General features: G+C 36.5%; 1 protein-coding gene and 1 pseudogene across 4 annotated transcripts; both read right to left on the bottom strand.

Annotated features, from left to right (window-relative positions):
* Nucleotides 1-9,482: 9,482 nt before the first annotated feature.
* On the bottom strand, nucleotides 9,483-10,430 carry LOC110269181 (dehydrodolichyl diphosphate synthase CPT3 pseudogene; annotated as a pseudogene).
* A 349-nt stretch (nucleotides 10,431-10,779) lies between these two features.
* On the bottom strand, nucleotides 10,780-19,707 carry MED8 (mediator subunit 8). 4 transcript variants are annotated; one of them, XM_016327593.3, is made up of 12 exons: nucleotides 19,266-19,707; nucleotides 16,560-16,996; nucleotides 16,069-16,193; nucleotides 15,865-15,989; nucleotides 15,606-15,783; nucleotides 14,947-15,060; nucleotides 14,815-14,879; nucleotides 14,087-14,386; nucleotides 13,461-13,667; nucleotides 12,228-12,266; nucleotides 11,719-11,779; nucleotides 10,780-11,148 (listed from the first exon to the last, which is right to left on the bottom strand). In XM_016327593.3, exons 2-12 carry the CDS (start codon nucleotides 16,784-16,786, stop codon nucleotides 10,955-10,957), a joined length of 1,635 nt encoding a protein of 544 aa, XP_016183079.3. In that variant the 5' UTR covers nucleotides 16,787-16,996; nucleotides 19,266-19,707; the 3' UTR covers nucleotides 10,780-10,954. The 4 variants fall into 4 exon arrangements, with proteins under 4 accessions (XP_016183079.3, XP_088361034.1, XP_088361035.1 ...); XM_088504908.1 differs by lacking the exon at nucleotides 19,266-19,707 and having other exon boundaries at nucleotides 14,980-15,060; nucleotides 16,560-17,024; XM_088504909.1 differs by lacking the exon at nucleotides 19,266-19,707 and having other exon boundaries at nucleotides 16,463-16,988.
* Nucleotides 19,708-20,782: the final 1,075 nt, after the last annotated feature.

Genomic DNA, 20,782 nt, shown 5'->3' with positions numbered 1-20,782 from the left:
TGTGAGGAGCTTGTGGCAGAAATCCTCTGGCCACTTGTTGACCCTAGCAATAGCAGCACATGCGTGCACACATGGGATTCCTGCAACACCATCATCAGCAATAACAAGTAGGTGCATAGTTAATTAGACTCACTAGGCAGAGTAGTTTAATAATTAAGTAACAGTTAAAGACATTACCTGTTAGCATCCAAAACTGACAAGTACATAGCCTTTTCCCCAGATCCACTACATGGTGTGTAGGGTGTCCATGTACCTCGAACTTCTCGTATCCGATGTCTCCAGCCCAGATTGGTTGCCATTGCCTAGATTCCTTCCTCAGCTTCTCCAGTCTGCTCTTGATCACTAGGGGAAGTATCCCTACATGATTATCCAACTTCACTTTATTTTTGGCCATCGTCCTCATTACGAATATCCTAACCTCTTCCAGCAGTGTGATTATAGGCTTCCTCCTAGCTTCCTTAATCTTTGCGTTGAATACTTCGCACGCATTGTTACAAATTGAGTCTAACTTTGGCTTGTGACTGAACTGAGATCTTGTCCAAGAATGTGTTGGCCACTTTTCTAGGTATGCCCATGCCTCCGGATTAAGCCTCTTTAACTTTTCCCTATGTTCCCTGAATTCCTCAAATGTTGTGGCTCGTGCACAATCCCATAGCAACCCTCTTAGCTCCAAATCTTTCCATTGCTTGTTGAAATTCTTCCACAAATGCCACACACAGAAACGGTGATGCACATTGGGCATCACCTCCTGTACAGCATTTATGAGTCCCTGCAACACAGAGTGGATGCCAATAATAATTAACACAGATACAGCAGAGAGAAGTATGTTGAATACATAGTTATATGATCATCCATTTAGACCCTTACTTTTTTAATTTTCACCATACTAGACCCTCACTTTTTTAATTTTCACCATAATAGTCCCTGAGTTTCTAACAAAGGCACCATAATTGTCCCTAACTTTTACTATCGTGCATCTACACTAGTCCTACTTAGATATCAGCAAGCCTCTTACAAATCAAGGATATTGTAACACAATGATGCAAATAAATTGGAAACTAAATCAGAAGGGATTAGCAGTAGTGTACCTTTTGCATGTCGGATATGAAATACCAACCATGTGTCTTGTAATCTCCCAAATCTGCGTGCAGTAGTTCCAGGAACCATTTCCAGTTGGCAGTGTTTTCAACTTCTATAACTGCCCAAGCAATGACATATATGTGGTGGTTTGCATCCTACCCAATAGCTGGGAGAATCTGCCCTCCAAAGACAGTTTTCAGGAAAGCACCATCAAGTCCAATGAGTGGACGACATCCTGCCTTAAATCCATTCTTGCAGCCACTTAAACACACATACATTTTCTCAAATATCACATCACCGTTTGGCTGTGGGATGGTACAAATTTCGACAGTTGAACCCGGGTTTGTCTTTAGCAGTGTCTCCCCATAGTCCCTCACCATTGCATACTGAGCCTTTTCATCATCATATACAAGGTTTCTAGCATCAGACAGTGCCCTAGAGATCGAGTTCCTATTCAATGACAGATCATACTTGGTCTTGAAGAAGGTGTTTGCATCACAATGCCTGAACTTGGGATACTTTCTGACTTTCTTCACCAGCTTACTAGCAACCCAGTTACGATTGGCTGCTCTGTTCTTATCCTCCCTTGCACAGCTATGATCATCTCTGAAAGTCTTCACTTGCCAGCAAGTATCGTCTCGGTCCTTGGAAGCAAAGATGACCCAACCACATTCCTTCACCTTGAAAACTGCCCTAAGCCTATTCCTATCATTTTTATTGAACCGAATACGCCTTCCCTCCTGGATGGTGTACTCCCTAACAGCCTCTTTGAAATCCCACTTTGTATTAAACTTCATTCTAACCTCCAAGTGAAGCTCCCCGAACCTAGCCCCCTCTCTAAAAACAGGAAACACCTCATCAGACTCGGTCTCCTCTTCTAGTTCGTCTTTAGAATTGGGTGGGGTTTTCATCTCCAATGAATGCCAAGAGTTGGCACCATCAGAATCAGTCCCAGGATCGTATGCATCATAATCATCATTCTTATCAGTTCCAACTTTCCCAAAATCCACTTCAACATCAGAATTACCCTCCACATAAGCATCTTCATCAACACAAATCTTCTCCTTCATCTTATTCTTTCCCTTACCCTTATCCTGTGAAGCACTCCCCTTACTTGTTTTCTTCTTACCCTTTACCTTAGGTGAAGGAACAGGGTCCGCAGCACATGAATCAGATGAGCTGTCTTCCCTTACTGGTTTATAGGGTTCATCTTCTGAACTATCATCAGTTTTAGAGGACTCCTCATCAGATGACATCAACATCACTGGGATCTTGCTATCCTGCCCTCTTTTCTGAGCCTTTGTGCCTCCTATCCCAGTGAAAGACCTGAGACAATACCTCCTATGAACTTTTGTTTGACTTGGTTTCGGGGTGTTCTTGGCCTTCTTCTTAACTTTTTGTTCAAACGGCACCTTAACAGATGCTTTTACCCCTTCCTCTCTAGGTCGACTCACATTAGCAGTAGGATTCTTTCCATGATTTGGCCTAGAACCATCGTCTGGGGCAGCTGCAACATTTTCCTTAGCTTGAGTCCCAAGGTCCCTTACTTGATCATCAATGTATACCATAACATCCTCCCCTTCTATCAGTTCAGGTGACGAAACCTGATGTTCAATGTAGATATCAACAAGGCCGGCATTCTGTGAACCCATCTCACACATCTCTCTTAGGTCTGCATCATTATTTAACTTCCTCAATCCCTCCCCTATGCTCTTTCCAGGTACAAGCCACCAGACTTCCTTCATTCTGTCATAACCTAGCTCCTTATAATAGTTTCTCAGGTAAAATACATCCAATCTATCCACCTCAACATCACCTAGGCAGTTTCTGTTGTCCGGATAGTAACCAATCTTTCCATCCACGCCCTTCTCAAAACTTCCTCCATGATGAAACATAATGTCCAGTACTTCATCCATCTGCCAGATAAGTTAACAAACAAATTAAACACATGCAACCTTTCTTTGAGGAAGAAAAAAAACAGAGCAAACCAAACCCCTGCCTAACAACGTAACCACAAAAACCTAACAACACAGAAATCTAAACAAGACACCAAACGAATATCAACTCTGCTTCAATCAAGACACCACGTGAACATCCATCAGTGAAAACCAAAAAAAAAAATTAAACTTCAACTACACATTCTGTATTACTAACCTTGTTGTAGCTGACGATGATGATAGCCTCTGCTTCAACCACTTCGTACCTGTGGCGTACTTCCTTCTCCTGGCAATGAACTCACTCAAGCAATAGCCAGAAAGTGCCCTAATGTCACACCATTCTCTGGACAACAGCGAGAGGAAACGTTTGAAGAGAAGTATGAGAAAGCCTAACAAATGATCAACCCCCTCCCCAAGCAACGTTTCAATTCCCCTCCAAGGAAAAACGACGTCGTGTTGATTCATTAAGGCCATCCACGCAAAACGGCGCCGTTTAAGGCTGCCTACATGGACAATAAGCAGCCAGCTCAGCGCTCCGGCTGCTGATTCACGCCGGAATTGGGTGGAGGGACCAGAATTTCGCACGGAGCTCAATCTGAAGGGTGCAATTAGAGCATTTCGAAAGTCAAGGGTAACATTGGTGCACGGGCTCAATCTGAGGGACCATTATGGGGTTTCACTCGAGTATTACTTCTAGAGTTATCTAATTATATTTCATATTTTATATTTGTTACCTCTTTCTTATTTATTTATTTATTTATTTTATAACACGTTATTAGCATGAAGCTCTAACGAAATTTTAGGAAGACTCCAGGTAACAAATTTTTATTATGTTGAAGCTCTCTCATCTTGAATTTAATACTCTTGATATATCTGGAAATAATTATTTATCATGGATACTAGATGTTAAAATCCATCTTGATTTAATGGATCTTGAAGATACCATTAAGGCTGAAAATAATACATCCCAGAAGGATAAAGTCAAAGCCATGATTTTCCTTCATCATCATCTTGACGAATGATTGAAAAATGAATATCCCACATTAAAAGATCTTGCAGATCTGTGGAAAGACTTTGAAGAAAGGTACAATCATGTGATACTTCCTCAAGCCCAATATGCTAGGGAAAACTTTCTTGACCTTCCATGTCTCGAATGTGCTCCTGCAGCAGCAGTATCGAGAAAATGAATTTAAAAATATTCTGAGTTAATTTCTTACTTTCTTGTTGCTGAACGCAACAATGAGTTACTTTTAAGGAATCATGAAGCGCGCCCAGTTGGCGCCGCCCCATTTCCTGAAGTAAATGCGGCAATTAACCCCAGAAGAGGTAAATGGCAAGATTTTGATAACAAGAAAAATTATGGAAAGAAAAGAAATTATGTTCACAAGAAAGATCTCACCAGAAGTGGGATAAAGAAAGAAATAATGGGCAAAGTATATCAATTGAGGATAAATGCTTCCGTTATGGTGGAAAGGGCCATTGGTCACGTACCTGTCGTACCCCAAGGCACCTAGTTGATCTTTATCAAGCATCCTTGAAAAGGGATGACAAAGAAAAGGAAACAAATTTTGTTTCAAATGATGAAATTTCCACCATTCATTATGATGTATCTAATTTCTTTAAGGATTCTGAAGATAATATTGGCTATTTGATCAATGATGGAATAATTTGATATGTGTAGGTGTTTGTTAAATATTCATGTGAATAATTGACTGTGCATGTACTTCTACTCATTTTATAATTATCATTTGTTTTTGAAGAAAAATGGCAAGGACATATTCTGAAGATATTTGCCTTGCCGATAGTACAAGTTCGCACACTATTCTTAAAAGTGATATATATTTTACCCATCTTGTGCCAAAAGAAGAATATGTTAATACTATTATTGGCTCGGGCAATGTGATAGAAGGCTCCGGAAGAGCTATAATTTTGTTTCCTGGAGGAACAAAATTCATAATAAATAATGCACTATTGTCTACCAAGTCTCGAAGAAACTTGTTGAGCTTTAAAGATATTCGCCGAAATGGATATCATATTGAGACTATGAATGAGAGAAATCATGAGTACTTATGTATCACAACTCATGATTTAAATAAAAAGGTTATATTAGAAAAGTTGCCCTCACTTTCATCTGGGTTATATTATACCAAGATTAGTGTAATTGAATCACATGCTACTGTAAACCAGAAGTTTACTAGCCCAAATGAATTCATAACTTGGCACGACTGATTGGGTAATCTGGGAACAACCATAATGCGGAGAATTATTGAAAACTCTCATGGACATTCACTAAAGAATCAGAAGATTCTTAAAACTAGTGAATTTTGTTGTGCTGCATGTTCTCAGGGAAAGTTAATTTTAAGGCCATCACCAGTAAAGATTAGATTTGAGTTCCCTGAATTCCTAGAAAGGATTCAAGGTGATATATGTGGACCTATTCATCCACCATGTGGATCTTTCAGATATTTTATGATCCTAATAGACGCATCTTCGAAATGGTCACATGTGTGCTTATTGTCTTTTCGCAACCTGGCGTTTACGAGATTACTGGCTCATATTATTCGATTAAAAGCACAATTTTCAGAAAATCCAATCAAAGTAATTCGCCTTGATAATGCTGGTGAATTTACTTCCCAAGCTTTTGATGCTTATTGTATGGCTAATGGAATAAGTGTTGAACATCCAGTAGCTTATGTTCACACACAAAATGGATTAGTAGAATCACTTATTAAACGCCTCCAATTGATTGCTAGACCCTTGCTTATGAGAACAAATCTCCCAACCTCGGTTTGGGGCATGCTATTTTACATGCCACAGCACTTATTCGTTTGAGGCCAACGAGTTACCATCAGTTCTCTCCTATGCAATTAGCTTTTGGCCAGCAGCCAAATGTCTCCCATTTAAGAATATTTGGTTGTGCGATATATGTTCCCATTGCACCACCTAATCGTACCAAAATGGGACCCCAAAGAAAATTGGGGATATATGTTGGATATGATTCTCCCTCTATAGTGAGGTATCTTGAGATACAAACTGAAAATATATTTAAAGCCCGGTTTGTAGATTGTCATTTTGATGAATCAAAATTTCCAACATTAGGGGGAGAGAATAAGCTTCTTGAAAAGGAACTTAATTGGAATGCATCATCGTTGATGCATTTAGATCCTCGATCAGGGTAATGTGAACTAAAAGTTCAAAAGATTATACATTTGCAAAGAATAGCAAATGAATTGCCTGATGCATTTTCCGATACAAAGAGGATAACGAAATCTTATATACCAGCAGAAAATGCCCCAATTCGAATTGATGTCCCAGTAGGGCAAGTAGCCACTGAAGCAAATTCACGCCAGAAGCATGGCAGGGCGAAAAATGCCCCAATTCAAATTGATGTCCCAGTAAGACAAATAGCCATTGAAGCAAATACACGCCAGATGCGTGGCAGGCCTGTCGGTTCTAAAGATAAAAATCCTCGAAAGAGAAAAGAGGTAAATACTATTCCTGTTGAAAAAGACATAGTAAAGACACCTGCAGTTGTCCAAAATTTTGATATAATTTTAACGCCAGAAGACGTTCAAGTACCTGAAAATTGTGAAAATGATGAGATCTCAATAAATTATGTCTTTACAGGAGAGAAATGGGATCGAAATAAGACAATTGTCAATGAAATATTTGCATATAATGTGGCATTAAATATCATGCATGAAAGTAAGGATCTTGAGCCAAGATCAGTCGAAGAATGTCAACAAAGGAATGATTGGCCAAAATGGAAAGAAGCCATGAAAGTTGAGTAAGATTCACTTGCAAAACGTGAAGTCTTTGGACCTGTAGTCCGTACACCAGAAGATGTAAAACCTGTTGGATACAGGTGGGTATTTGTGAGAAAACGAAATGAGAAAAATGAAGTTGTGCGCTATAAAGCCCGACTTGTGGCACAAGGTTTTTCACAAAGGCCCGATATAGATTATGAATAAACGTATTCCCCTGTAGTGGATGCGATAACATTGCATTAGTTGGTCAGTTTGTCTGCATATCATAAACTGCATATGCATTTAATGGATGTGGTAACAGCCTATTTGTACGGCTCATTAGATCGGGATATCTATATGAAAGTCCCTGAAGGACTAAAGATGTCTAAACCATCCAATGAATTTTCGCAGGGGTTATACTCAGTTAAATGCAAAGATCTTTATACGTTCTAAAGCAATCTGGACGAATGTGGTATAATCGTCTTACTGAGTATCTGGCCAAAAACAGATTCAAGAATGATGATATCTGTCCATGTGTTTTCATAAAGAAAATTGCATCTGGATTCATTATAATTGCTATGTACGTTGATGATTTAAATATCATTGGGACTCCTGAAGAGATTCCAACAATTATAAAAACTCTAAAATAAGAGTTTGAGATGAAAGATCTTGGAAGGACTAAATTTTGTCTCGGCCTGCAGATCGAGCATACAAAAAATGGGATCTTTATTCATCAAAAAATATACACAGAAAAAATCTTGAAAAGATTTTATATGGATAGGTCACATCCTTTGAGTACCCCAATGATCGTAAGATCTTTGGATGTAGAAAAGGATCAATTCCGTCCTAAAGAAGAGAACAAAGATATAGTTCCTCTCCAACCAGAAGACATTAGAGTGGAATCAAACAGATCTTTCGATATCTTCATGGAACGGTTGATATGGGATTGTTTTATCCCTATGAATCCAAGTCACAATTAGTTGGCTATGCAGATGCTGGATATTTGTCTGATCCACATAAAGGGAGATCTCAAACAGGATACCTATTCACATATGGTGGTACAGCTATATCATGGAGGTCCACGAAACAGACGATTGCAGCAACATCCTCTAATCATGCTGAAATACTAGCGACACATGAAGCTAGTCGCGAGTGTTTTTGGCTGAGGAGTGTGATCCAATATATTTTGTCATCATGTGGATTGATTGATCATAATATAGCTCCAACTGTCCTGTTTGAAGATAATACAACATGCATTGCTCAACTTAAAGGCGGATACATTAAAGGTGATAGAACAAAGCATATTTCTCCCAAATTCTTCTTCACTCATGATCTTCAAAATCAAGGAACAATTGATATCTAACAGATCCGCTCAAGTGATAATCTGGCAGATTTATTTACAAAGTCACTCCCAAAATTCTTCTTTGAAAGATTGGTACATAAGATTGGGATGCGCCGATTTCGAGACATTAAATGATGTCGGCAAGAGGGGGAGACTGTACTGATTTGATGTCGGCAAGAGGGGGAGACTGTACTCTTTTTTCCTTGGTAAGGTTTTTTCCCATTGGGTTTTTCTTGACAAGGTTTTTAATGAGGCAGTCCCCATCACTAAAGGATATTGTACTCTTTTTTCTTCACTAAGGTTTTTTTCCACTGGGTTTTTCTTTAGTAAGGTTTTAACGAGGCAATAATCCTAAATGGTCATCCAAGGGGGAGTGTTGCGATAAGAAAAATGTGGATGACCATAGGTGGCTCATCTTTTCCTATATTGAAATGCTAATTTCCAAAGTCATTACATTTAATGATAGTGAAAAATGAAGCCTCATTTCATGTATAAATAGAGGATGAATCTCAGTGTATAACACACATCAATAACAATAATCTTCTTTCTCTATTATCTATATACGAAACTTCTCTCTCTCTCTCTCTCTCTCTCTCTCTCTCTCTCTCTCTCTCTCTCTCTCTCTCTCTCTCTCTCTCTCTCTCTCTCTCTCTCTCTCTCTCTCTCTCTCTCTCTCTCTCCTTTATAATGGTCATTGTAGTGAATATTACTTCTAGAGTTATCTAATTATATTTCATATTTTATATTTGTTACCTCTTATTTATTTATTTATTTATTTATTTTATAACACCTCTCAACTTTTGAATAATTATTTTGTCAAATATGAACATACCTAATTAAATAAATATGTCAAACTATTTTACATAAAAATATACATAAAAACTACATTTTTAAATATATTTATGGGATTAAATAATATGTATTATTTGTAAATTTTTTGTTAGTATGTGTGTGTGCGGTACCCGATAATTTTTATCATTTTTATTTTTATAATAGCTTATTGAGGCTAAACACGTAATTAGGATTTGTTAATTGTCCCACAATACACAATTATTTCATTTGCATTTAGTTTATTCATTGCATAATTTGTGCTGTTTTTTTCACCGACATTTTCCTTAGCTTCTTGACCTTTTACTATGCCCAAAAAAAAATAATAATACAAAAAAAAGTTATTTATAAAGGTAAAAATATTTGGTAATCAAAAAAATTATTTAAAAACAGACAGAATTTATCTAGTTTAGTATTCATTAATTATTACAATAATTAATAAATATTAAATAAAATAAATTCTGATTTTTTTTTTTTTTGTCTTTCTAGCATTATTGTTTATAAAGATGTAAAAACTATGTTAATGAGATAAATGATAAATCAAAATAACTATAATTGTTTACTTTTCTTGTCCAAATAAAAGCAACTCCTTTGGTAGTTCAAAATAGCCCAAACAAAATGCCAAAATCCGAAATCTGGCCAAAGAACAAATGGTGAATACAAGTAACAAAATGTGCTTTGCCACAAAAGAAAATTGCTTAATCTATTCTCCCCTGAAGTCCTAATCAAGATATTAGGGCATGGTGCAATTGCCATATACATGTTCCTCTCAACATCTTCCAAATTTATCAAACACATTGAATCATCATATTCCTTCAAATAATCCCTCCTAATCTTAATTAATCCATACCCTGAACCACTTTCATCCAAAACCCTAATCTCATCACATTTTTCTTCACAACATTCCTCTAGGGAATGCAAAATCTCTAGGGTGGAATTATATGCAACACAAATGGAAAGCACAACTCTAGAGTTATTAACAGTTGCTTCCATGATCCTTTTTGCTGCCAACCTTAGAGGCTTATCAAGAAGTTTTAGATCTCCTACAAAATGAACTCTCATGCCGAACCGATTCGCGATGTTGATACTTTCGTTGTTTTCGTCCATGATCAACGATTCAATCTTCTCCTTCATAAGGTCCATTAGGAACCTTGTTTCCTCAGGACACCTCTTGAAATTATCAATGCTGAATGCAAAGATTGTTACATATCTTACACCTAACTCATAACAAAGATTGAGCATTGAAACGAGAGAAAAGAACCCAGCTTTGTAACCTGAGCCTTCAACCAAGTTGTTCTTTTTAGCATACCTACGATTCCCATCCATGATGAATGCAACATGGATTGGGATTGGACCAATAGATAGAGCATGAAGAACACATTTTTTTATCAAATAAATTAATTTCTCAAAGACCCCATTAGTTTGTTCACACCCATCATTGATCAATGCTATATCAGAAATCTTGAAATGCCGTGGATTCACCATGAAAAAATCCATCTTTAATTTTCAACGGAAACAAGAAAGGAGAGTAAAATGAAGGCACTAGATCTGTTTTTTCTTTTTATATACATTTTTTTATTCCTATAAATTTGGAAAAACTTGTTCATTTATAAGCACTCTAAGAATAAATTCCTGAATTGTAGATAAATAGATACCACTCAAGATTTTTGCATCTCAATTAAAGTTTCAAGGAGTAGCTGTGGCAAATAATGGTAGACTCGGTTTAGGTTAATTGAATCAACACCATCAATATAAATAAAATATATTTGAAAATGCCTACAAAGGATTACTCAAGTACAATCAAATTTACGGAAACACTTAAATATCCTCCCACACATTACCAACATTTTAGCAGGGTGAAATCAAATATAAATGGATGACAATGCAATGAATTTTATTACATCAATGATTTTGAAACTCAAAATTAGTATAAACTCTAGAAAAGGAGAATTGTTAGTAATCATGGGTTCCAATTTAGGTCGAAACTTGTGGCATTATACATTTGGGTAACAAAAAAAGTATCACTGTTGTGGATTTTGCTGCCTCTGTTGGTTGAAATTGGGATGATTCTGTTGCGAGTTCTGAAGCGTCACCATATTGGATTGTAGATTCTGAGCATTTGACGCCATGCCACCAAATGCGCCTTGCGATCCAAGTTGCTGCTGTTGTTGTATGGACATCATACCACCAGGATTGCCACTTCCAAGGTTAAACACTGCAAATTAAATCCCCGGATTCCGTCAGTACAAAGTATATGGAATTTCCTTCGCTACCGATGCTCGTTTCATAATAAACAGCTAAGATCTAACCATAAGCTTCATAAATTCGCAAAATCTCAGTCACAAACAACATACGGTACATCTGTACCAGGTAATTTTATAGGGTCCTTAAACCCTAAATCCTAACACAGAAGGTTCCGTAACTAAAAAAACAGCTCGGTGCATAAGCATCCCGTGTCAATGTAGGATCCAAGGAAAGGAAGGGCCGCACTCAAAGGGTGTTTATGCAGCCTAACGTGATAATTACATCAATAGCTGTTTCCACAGCTTGAACCCGTGCCTTGAGGTCACACAGAGACAACTCAATTGTTGCTCTAAGATTCCGTAACTAACTAATGATAAAATAAATTACGAGAAACATTTGTGAATCTTCACCATCGAGTAATGTGTGGTCCACGCATACTTGAAGTGGAAGTCACTTCATCTTATGATGGTGAGATGACTGAGTACCAAGATTCTTATTATCACTACTCTAAATGCAAAGATATTAAGGAATAAATTCATACTTTGATCACCCAACATTTGTGTCGCATGACTTCGCTGAGGGTTGTTTCCGGGTAATCCAAACTGAAAATGTAGAGTACAAGTTTGAAATGTGATTCTCTTGTGATAAGGTTAATCAAGCAAGTAAAGCTGAGCAACTATATACATTCTAAGTAGTTAAGAAATACAAAGTGAAAGAAAAAAAAAATTATGTTATACAAAATGAATGCAATGCTTTGATGATGAAAATTGTGTTACAAAACTTGTTTTAAAAAAAAAATAAAAAAAAAAACAACCTAAGAACAATGGGATGGGGACAGATACAACTTTTCTATCTACTGTGTCCTATCTCTATCATTTATATTGAGACACTAATCAAACACAACCTAAGCACTAAAGCATGCAATTAACAAATCACAATACATTATGGATTTTCAATTTCTTCAACTTCATTTCTTTCATATCAGCCAAACAAAATTTTAACTTAACCAAGATCTATTAGGAAAAATGCATTTAGAGAAAACAGACAAACCTGCATCCGTGAGGACATAGTGGCCGAAATGTTTGGAATCTGAAAGGGGGGAAAAACGTCAAAAAAGCAATTATTGCAGAAGAAAAGTACATTAACAGTAAGGATGGTAACAAAAGAAACCATTGTAGAAGCTATCATTGCAGAAGAAAAGCGCATTAACAGTAAGGGTACACGAAAGAAACATGGCAATAGAAAATCAATTTGGGTTATATTGTTAATTTTATATTGTGATAACTGCTACTAACCAATCAGAGACTCTACATCTCGAATAATTCCATTTTAAACAAAAATGAGTAGATCACAACACCATCTTCCTAACACAAGAAGCCATCCGATCCCACTACCTAAGAGAAACACTATTGAAAGAAAAAAAAGGAAAACTTTTCCATAGCCCCATATGAATAAGGTGATCCAATTTCAAAGAAATTATTAGATAAATTTTTTTATAGATTCAAATGTACATACATGTTAAAAAGGTACAAAAAAAGAGCTATATGATCACATTTTTATTTAAGTTCATTTAAAAAATAAAAAATTGGGAGAAAAATTATCTACATGATAGATTATTATATTTCAACTCAACAGGTGAAATAATAATGATATTTTATATAAATTTATTGCGAATTTTAACTATACTTAAAAGTGACATAAATTATCCTAACCGTACATGCTTATTGTAACAAAACTAAAATGGCTGATTATGTTTGGAGTGCAAAAGCTTTTGAAAATCACACCTAGTCTATGAACCGGCAACAATGCGCAAAGCTGAAATAATTCAACAACACATGGTAAAACAAGTACACATAACTATGACTCTCCCTCCCCATTTTCCAAAGGAAAAATAATGGAGATAACAACAACAACAACAACAACAAAGCCTTGTCCCACTAAGTGGGGTCGGCAGGAAAAATAATGGAGATAACAACAACAAATACTTCACCCCAAAAAACAAAAGATGGGCAAGGAACACAACAATGCAAAAGTAATGATTACGCTTCGGACTCCAAAAGACAGCCTTCCTTCAAAGTTTTTCTTATATCTTTCTTTTAATTTATTATCACTTTTAGGGTTGTCAAAAGCAAATATAGCACAATCAGATTGTCAAAATAATACAATGAATTGAACTATTCTAACTCCTCCCATTAGCTGTTCATGATAGGTAAAAACTGGTAGTCATAGTAAAGGGGAAAAAAGAGTGTTGTTTGATTAAACTATATTAAATAAGTAATGTACCATTTGGGTATTAGGTGTTGTTTGAGCAGCACTGAATAACGCACTATTAGCAGCCCCAGAAAACTGTCCTAAACGAGTAATTTGATTTCCTTGAGTTAATTGGCTTTGACCAATGCCGTGTTGAACATGTCCTGAAGCAAGCTGCCTACCCTGAAATTGCTGATGCCCAAGTGATTGAGAAAATTGCATCTGATGTTGTCCATGCAACTGAGGAGGAAAGTGAAGCGTGTTACTACCAATGAAAAAAAGAGAAGCATAATAATTTGGTTATTAAAATCATATGGCTTGATCACACAATGTAACCGATTTGGTACCAATCATAAGTTTCTAAGCAAGTTTATAACACATCAATTCTCAAGCCATGACTAGGCCAGCCAAGGGACCGATTCTAACGCATACCAGCCAAAAGGTCCAATCTCACTTCCACAAATACACCATCCCTTTGATAGAACAAAGATAATTATTGAAAACAGCCATATAGACGTGCCCAGAGTGAGTTGCTCGTTCACAAAAAGATAAACAGACTAGATAAACCTTTTGTATGTACGATTCATGTAACCTAGTCGCTTGAGCCTACTCAATGATAAACAAACCCCATGAAGAGTACATAGCTTGCAAATTTTTACCTGTCCCAGTCCTTGCATTGCAGATTGCCTGAACTGTTGCTGCTGAGCAAGAAGTTGCTGTTGCTGCTGTTGAGGTAACTGCATCAGTTTCTGCCGTTGTTGGGCCTGCACTGGTGATTGTTGCTGCTGCTGCTGTTGTTGGGTTTGCTGCTGAGGGGATGGTGCATTCATCATACTTGCGGAAGACCTGGGTGAATTGGCATATGGTAAGGGTGATGCTGTAGTGTTGTCAAAAGAAGTGGCGCTGGTTGCAGCAGATGGCGAAGCCGCAGATCTTCCCAAAAGTTGAGATCCTGAGGCCTACACTGATAATGTTAGTTAAGATACCCCAAAAACAAACAAATAAACGAAGAATGCATATTGTTCAAAATTCCAAACCAAAAGAATGAGGTCAATAATTCTCTTAACATAGCAACAAGGAGCATAGATGATAGGAAATATACAACAGATTGGATAGAGAAGGTTAATTGGGGAATCAAACTCAAAGCGCGAATTTTGCTAGTTCTGAAGTCCAATAAATTCTAATATACTTTAACAGTTTAACTTTAAAAGGAGAAAAGAAAAAAACAAAAAAGAAAAACAAAATATGGCTAAAGCAACAAAAACCAAGATAGTAAGTACTCATGGATCCCCTTTTGTATATAATATTGACTAAAAAAAGTGAAAAAGATAATGGACTACAAATAAACATCAGAACACGAAACTTTCAAGAAATGACAATGGCTAACCTGTACCATTGGATTCTGACCGCCCATGCTGTTTGATGACAGCGGGGTATTCTTCATATACATACCTGTAAATAATAAATGTCACTCAGTGCTAGAATGATAAAATCAAAAGGTGAGTTCAAAGTGACTAACTGTTGTTAGATGCATCAGGAAAAGATTGTGCACCCTCATTGGGAGTAAATGCTTCTGCCAAATGCATTGGAAGTGTCGGAGTAATCTGTCTCTGATCTGGAGGTATCCGTAATCCTGCATGAAAAACCATTCCATCCAAATGATCATCGTGAAATTAAAGAACATGCATATGAGGAGAATCTTTAATATGAAAGTGTAGATTTTCCACAAACAACTGCTTTCTCCACAATCCACTAGTCAAAACATCTTATTGTGCACTAGTCCATATAAATTACATCAAGTCTAATGCTACAAGCGTACAATAACAGGACTACCCTTATGAAAGAAATTTGGGAATCAGAGATAAAGATATGCGTACTGAACAACCTCCAGTTTCTTTTAGAATTACAAAATGCTATCGACCCAAAGTTGAATGCTGTACTTTGTTAGAATGTCAAAAATGTTTTGACAAAAGTTACAATGAAGGTGCTGTAGTTAATGCAACAAGAGCCCCATGCCTTAATAATATATTCTTGCGGTGCAACAATTTATTCCCAGATTAAACCATTTTATACATCACCCCTGGAAGCTAAAGCATGTTTTTATTGTATAAAAATATCAAAACTAAGAAATAAGCATAAGCAAACATCATAGAGATACAGTTTGGATAAAGCCCTCACCGGTATTGACAGCAGCCCGGAGTAGATTTTCTTGCTCTTGAATTTTGGCGGCCTGACCCTTGTCTAAAGTTGGGGTAATAGTTGGGCCCTGGCGAGTTCCAAAGCAATAGGCTTTGCGAGTGTCGGCCAAGACTTTCTCGGCACCTTCACAGGCCGCTGCAATCATATCAATTCTAGCCTGTAAAAAGAATCTAGAATCAAAAGATATGGCAATGGCAAGGTAAACTCAATCCATCAAGTGAATGGTCATGGGAATAACCTTGAGCTTTTCAATTTGAGTAGGTATGGGGAGGTTTTGCATCCCCTGAAGCAATTGATCTCTCTTGGAGCTATCTTCCGTCTCCATTTCAGGGAGTAGTTTGGACGAAAGCATAACAGGAAGTACTGAATGAAATCAAAGAATTCATTGAATTCAACAATAAGAATAGCAACAGAATAAGGGAAGGGAGGATTGAGAGCATACTAGTTGCATTTTCAGCATTAACATTCTTGGGATAGACTAGAAAAGCCTTGGAGACTTTCTTGATTTCGTCAACGATGTTGAAGAGCTCAAGGTTAACCATGGAGTACTGCCCCAGAATGTCTTGCCTATGCACACAAGAAAGGCTCAAATTAAGAACTAAGAACTAATCATTCATCAATCCCTTTCAATTTGACTGAAGTACCCAAATCATCCATGAAAAATCATATCGCTCACAGAATTTACCCATAGATAAAGCAGAAATTCACTCGATATACCTCAATAACTGCTCCCCTTTACAAACCACCAAGAAAATTGCCTCGAAAAGATTATATTGTCAAAACGAATCATTTATTAATTCATTTCAATTTCAGTGAAATTTATCCAAGCTACTCACAAAATTACAGGCTATTCTGGCCGAGAATTTGTTGACCGAATCGAAGCGAGAGGAACTAATGATTCATTAGCAATGAATTGATTAGAAGAAGACTGACCACTTGGGGGTAGTATTGGTGCGAGCGTAGGCGTCGAAATCTTCGAGGATGCGAGAGATGGCTTTGAAGAGGCTGATGGCGCGTGTCTTCACTTGCTCCAGGTTCAGCTGCTGCTGTACTGCCTGATTCAGCCTCTCTCCCTGACCCTGACCCTGCCCCTGCCCTTGCCCTTGCCCTTGCCCTTGCCCTTGCACCTGCCCGGCCTGCCCCTGAACCTGAACCTCCATTGCTGCCTGATATTTGTTATAGTTATAGAGAGACTTATGTGCGGATACTACAGCTGCCGCCGGAAGCAGCAACAAATTGGCGACCTTGCGGTGGCGGCGTTGAGATGGTGCGGTGGTGCAACGACGTCGGAAGGAAGATTCAGAGAGCAGCACTGGTGCGAGTTAGTTGCCCCGGGTCCGCTCTATCATTCCCGCTGCCTTCTTGTTTCCCTGTAAATATTATTTGACTAAATTACCCTTCACTTTTGGGATTTGGCAACAAAAATATATTATGAAAAAATAAAATTATATTTTGATTTTATCCTTTTTAAAGATAATCTCGATTTAATAAAATAAAAAATATAAAAGTTACTTATACTAACCATGTATTAAATTTATTGAAATATTAGAAAATTATCAAAAATTATTATTTTTTATTATCAATTAATTATTAATATTTTAAAATATAAGATAATTGTATCAATTGAGTTGATAATTAAATAATAATAAAAATATTAAATTCCGATGATCTCATAATATTTTTTTAAAAATTAAATAAAAGTTCTTTCGTGAAAACAAAAAATGAATAACCACGTTTTTATGTATATTGGTATATATAATTTTATATATTTTTCTAATAAAATAAACAACTATAAAAAAAAAACATTTCACGTTAAAATAATTTAACAATATTGAAATTAAACTTTTTCATAAGTACTAAATACGTATTTTTATATGATGATTGATTTTTTTTTAATCCGTATATTAAGGTTTTGAAAATCAGACAAGTTATCAAACCGTTTTAATTATTGATTTATTAATTTATTGGTTTAATTAGTCTAATTATGGTTTAACCAAAAAAATCATTCCATAATAAAATAATAAATAAATTATAAATAAATATTCTAAATATCTTTCAAATTTAGTCACCAAAAAAAAATATTTTTCAAATTTAAAATCCTACATAAAATATCACCAACCAAAAAAAAATATCTTTTAAATTTAAAACTCTACATAAAATATCACCAGCTAAATGTAATTAATCATTAAAATATGCAATAACTTGCTGCAAATTTGTTGACAATTAACATAATTATACTTCCATTAAAAATAGCTGGATTGAATTACAATGCACAAGTTAAAGATAGAGAATATTGTCTTAATGTAGCTAAGTCAAAAAGTAAAACAAAAAATAATAGTGTTGCAACAATAAATACACAACAGAGGCTGAAACAAAAACACAACAAAGTCTGAAACAAAAAGAATCCAACACGGAGGACGGGTAGCAAGTCGGCGAAGATCAAGAACAGGGACAGTGCAACCAAACAATGAACAAAACAACGAAAACAGAATTTTTTTTATATAACAGAACAATCAAAACATGAATCATACAATCAATCACTAATTGCAATTTTTTTCTTTATAAGAAGAGAACAATGAAAACATGAAGCATATAATAAATCAAATGATCACCAATTGCAAATTTTTTAATAACAGTGAAAAATGAAAAAAGATTAACAGTTTTCAACCCAATTTTAACAAAGCTCATCACAATGATTAACAACAACAAAAAAAGCAATGAAGGAACATGAATCAGTAACATAGGCAGTGCAAATTCAAGAAACTTTAATAAAATTTAACTATAGAAACAGACAGTAAGGCAATAATAGAATTATCAATTTAAAATTTATCATCAAATACAAGCGGCAAAATCAATCAACCAAGTACTGATTGGACATTCGGAAAAAAAAATTAAAAGAACATTTAAATCACAGCAAAAACACAACAACAACAACAACAACAATAGAAACATTTAACACAAAGCAACCCAAAAAAAATCTAAAAATCACCGTTGCTGAAAACAATGATTTGATACGTGTATGCCAAAGAATTAAAAGCTAAGCTTACAGGAAAGTGAAGAATACCCAAACCAAAGAACCTTCAATCACAGCTTAAATCAAGAACAGAAAATCACAACAAAAACAAAAAAAAAAAATTAAAAGTAACAGAAGAACAACAGAACAACAACACAAGAACAATTAGCAAATTAACAAGTTCACAATAACAGTTAAAATTTAACAGAAGAACACTAATGCAAGTGGAATCATCATGCTAATATGTTTTTTTCAAAGATGCTATTTGTGCAGTTAAAATTTTTTAATTACTAAGATCCAATTATTCTAATTTCACATGCAATCAACTTACTAAGTTTCTAAAAGCTAGAAATTATAAAACCAACCAGAAATATGGTTAAAGCATTTCATCAAACATGTTGAGTGCGGTAAAATTAAAACAAAATAAGAGAATTCAAAGCTTAATATCAATGTGACAGAGAAGAGAACATAACTATTGTAAGCTTTAATTCAGTCTATAAAAAAATCCAAACCACTACCAAATCAAATAGTTACTTATTGTAATAAAAATCAGAAGTTGCAGAGTTTGAAGCAGAGTGTTGGTGTTGTGTGAGTGCATTGTCTGGTGGCGGGTTTAGGGAACTCACGGCGAAGACAAAAAAGAGCAGTTCGACGGCTAGGTGGAGCGCGCGGGTTGGTCGCAGAGTTTGAAGCAGAGCAACGTGGCTTCCAGACGAACGCGAATGCGAACTAGAACGGCGAACGGCGAGTGAACGCGAACGGTGAACGCCGAGCGAATGTAAACGGCGAAGAACGCGAACGAAGACGCGAACGTGAACGGCGACGGAAGCGCGGCTGAGCAGACAAAGACGACGGACGCCGAGCTCGAGGAAGCAGCCGCAATCGGTGACAGCGAACAGGGGTTGAAGTCTTGGAGCACGAGGGAAGCTAGATAGACGGACGGATGGCGAACTTTGAGTACGACGAACGGCGGCAGTATGCCTCTCCTTGCGGCGGTGGTGTAGGCTTACAGGGCTAGGATTTTTTGGCTGGGTTTGTGTGATTTATTTCTTGACGAAAGAAAGGGAGTAAGGGAGAAAGAAACGAAGGGGTTTCCGTTTTTTTGTAAACCGGGTGGGTTCCGATTCGGTCCGACCGACTGATTCTGGGCCAATTCACAATTTTCTGAACAACGGTTTTATATATCTGACCGAACTGTTAATGTTGTCGGTTCGCTGTTGAATCGGTCCGGTTTTCAAAACATTACTATAATATAGTTAAACTAAATTACTAATTTTAAAATAAAACATAATAAATTTTTCTAATATTTTGGAATATTAGATAATTAATCTCTTATAAAATAAAATGATATAGTAATAATTTATATTTTTAAAAATTCAGACAGTTTAAGGCAGAGCAAAACAGATTAATTCAAGGAGTTCAAGTTAATCGGAGATGCCAAACAGTTAATCACCTTTTGTTTGCTGATGATTCAATCCTTTTTTGCAAGGGCTCACCTAATACAAGCCAAAGCATTTTAGAATTGCTAGAGATCTACGAGGGCTTCAGTGGTCAAAAAGTCAATTTGAATAAGTCGGTCATCTTTTTCAGTCACAACACACCTCAGAACACAAGACTAGCAATTGCGCAGACGCTAAATATTGAATATATCGGAGCCCAAGACAAATACTTGGGGCTGCCCTCCATAGTTCAGAAATCAAAGAAAGCAACCTTTGGAGCTATCAAGGATAAAGTTCAGAAGAGGATTATGAGTTGAAAAAGAAGTTTATTGTCCTCAGGTGGCAGGCACACACTATTGAGAGCGGTGGGAGAAGCGATTCCTATTTACACACTCTCTTGTTTCAAGCTCCCGGACACGCTGTTAACTGAGATTCATAGCATGCTCTCGCAATTTTGGTGGGTCAAAAAGGCGCAGAACGAAGAATGGTTTGGATTAAATGGGACACAATGACGAGACCGAAGAAAGATGGAGGGTTGGGGATCAAAGATCTAAGGACACAAAATTTGGCCTTATCGGGCAAGCAATATTGGCGTCTAATGAAATACCCTAATTCTACAATGTCAAGAATGTTCAAAGCTAAATATTTCAGATATATAGATTTCTTACATGCAGAGATAGGAAGCATACCGTCATGGGGCTGGA

Source organism: Arachis ipaensis, chromosome B2 (genome assembly GCF_059453495.1).
Source record: "Arachis ipaensis isolate K30076 ecotype BB chromosome B2, ASM5945349v1, whole genome shotgun sequence".
Classification (NCBI taxonomy): Eukaryota; Viridiplantae; Streptophyta; class Magnoliopsida; order Fabales; family Fabaceae; genus Arachis; species Arachis ipaensis.
This window is presented reverse-complemented; position numbering and strand designations above follow the sequence as displayed.

What these genes read in the sequence shown, in the direction of transcription:
- MED8 (XM_016327593.3), bottom strand. Translation starts at nt 16,786, where the DNA reads ATGGAGGTTCAGGTTCAGGGGCAGGCCGGGCAGGTGCAAGGGCAAGGG. An exon ending in ACCAATACTACCCCCAAGTG is followed by an intron (nt 16,194 to 16,559) that starts GTCAGTCTTCTT and finishes TTGTGTGCATAG; the next exon opens with GCAAGACATTCTGGGGCAGT. An exon ending in CCGGGCTGCTGTCAATACCG is followed by an intron (nt 15,061 to 15,605) that starts GTGAGGGCTTTA and finishes TTTTTCATGCAG; the next exon opens with GATTACGGATACCTCCAGAT.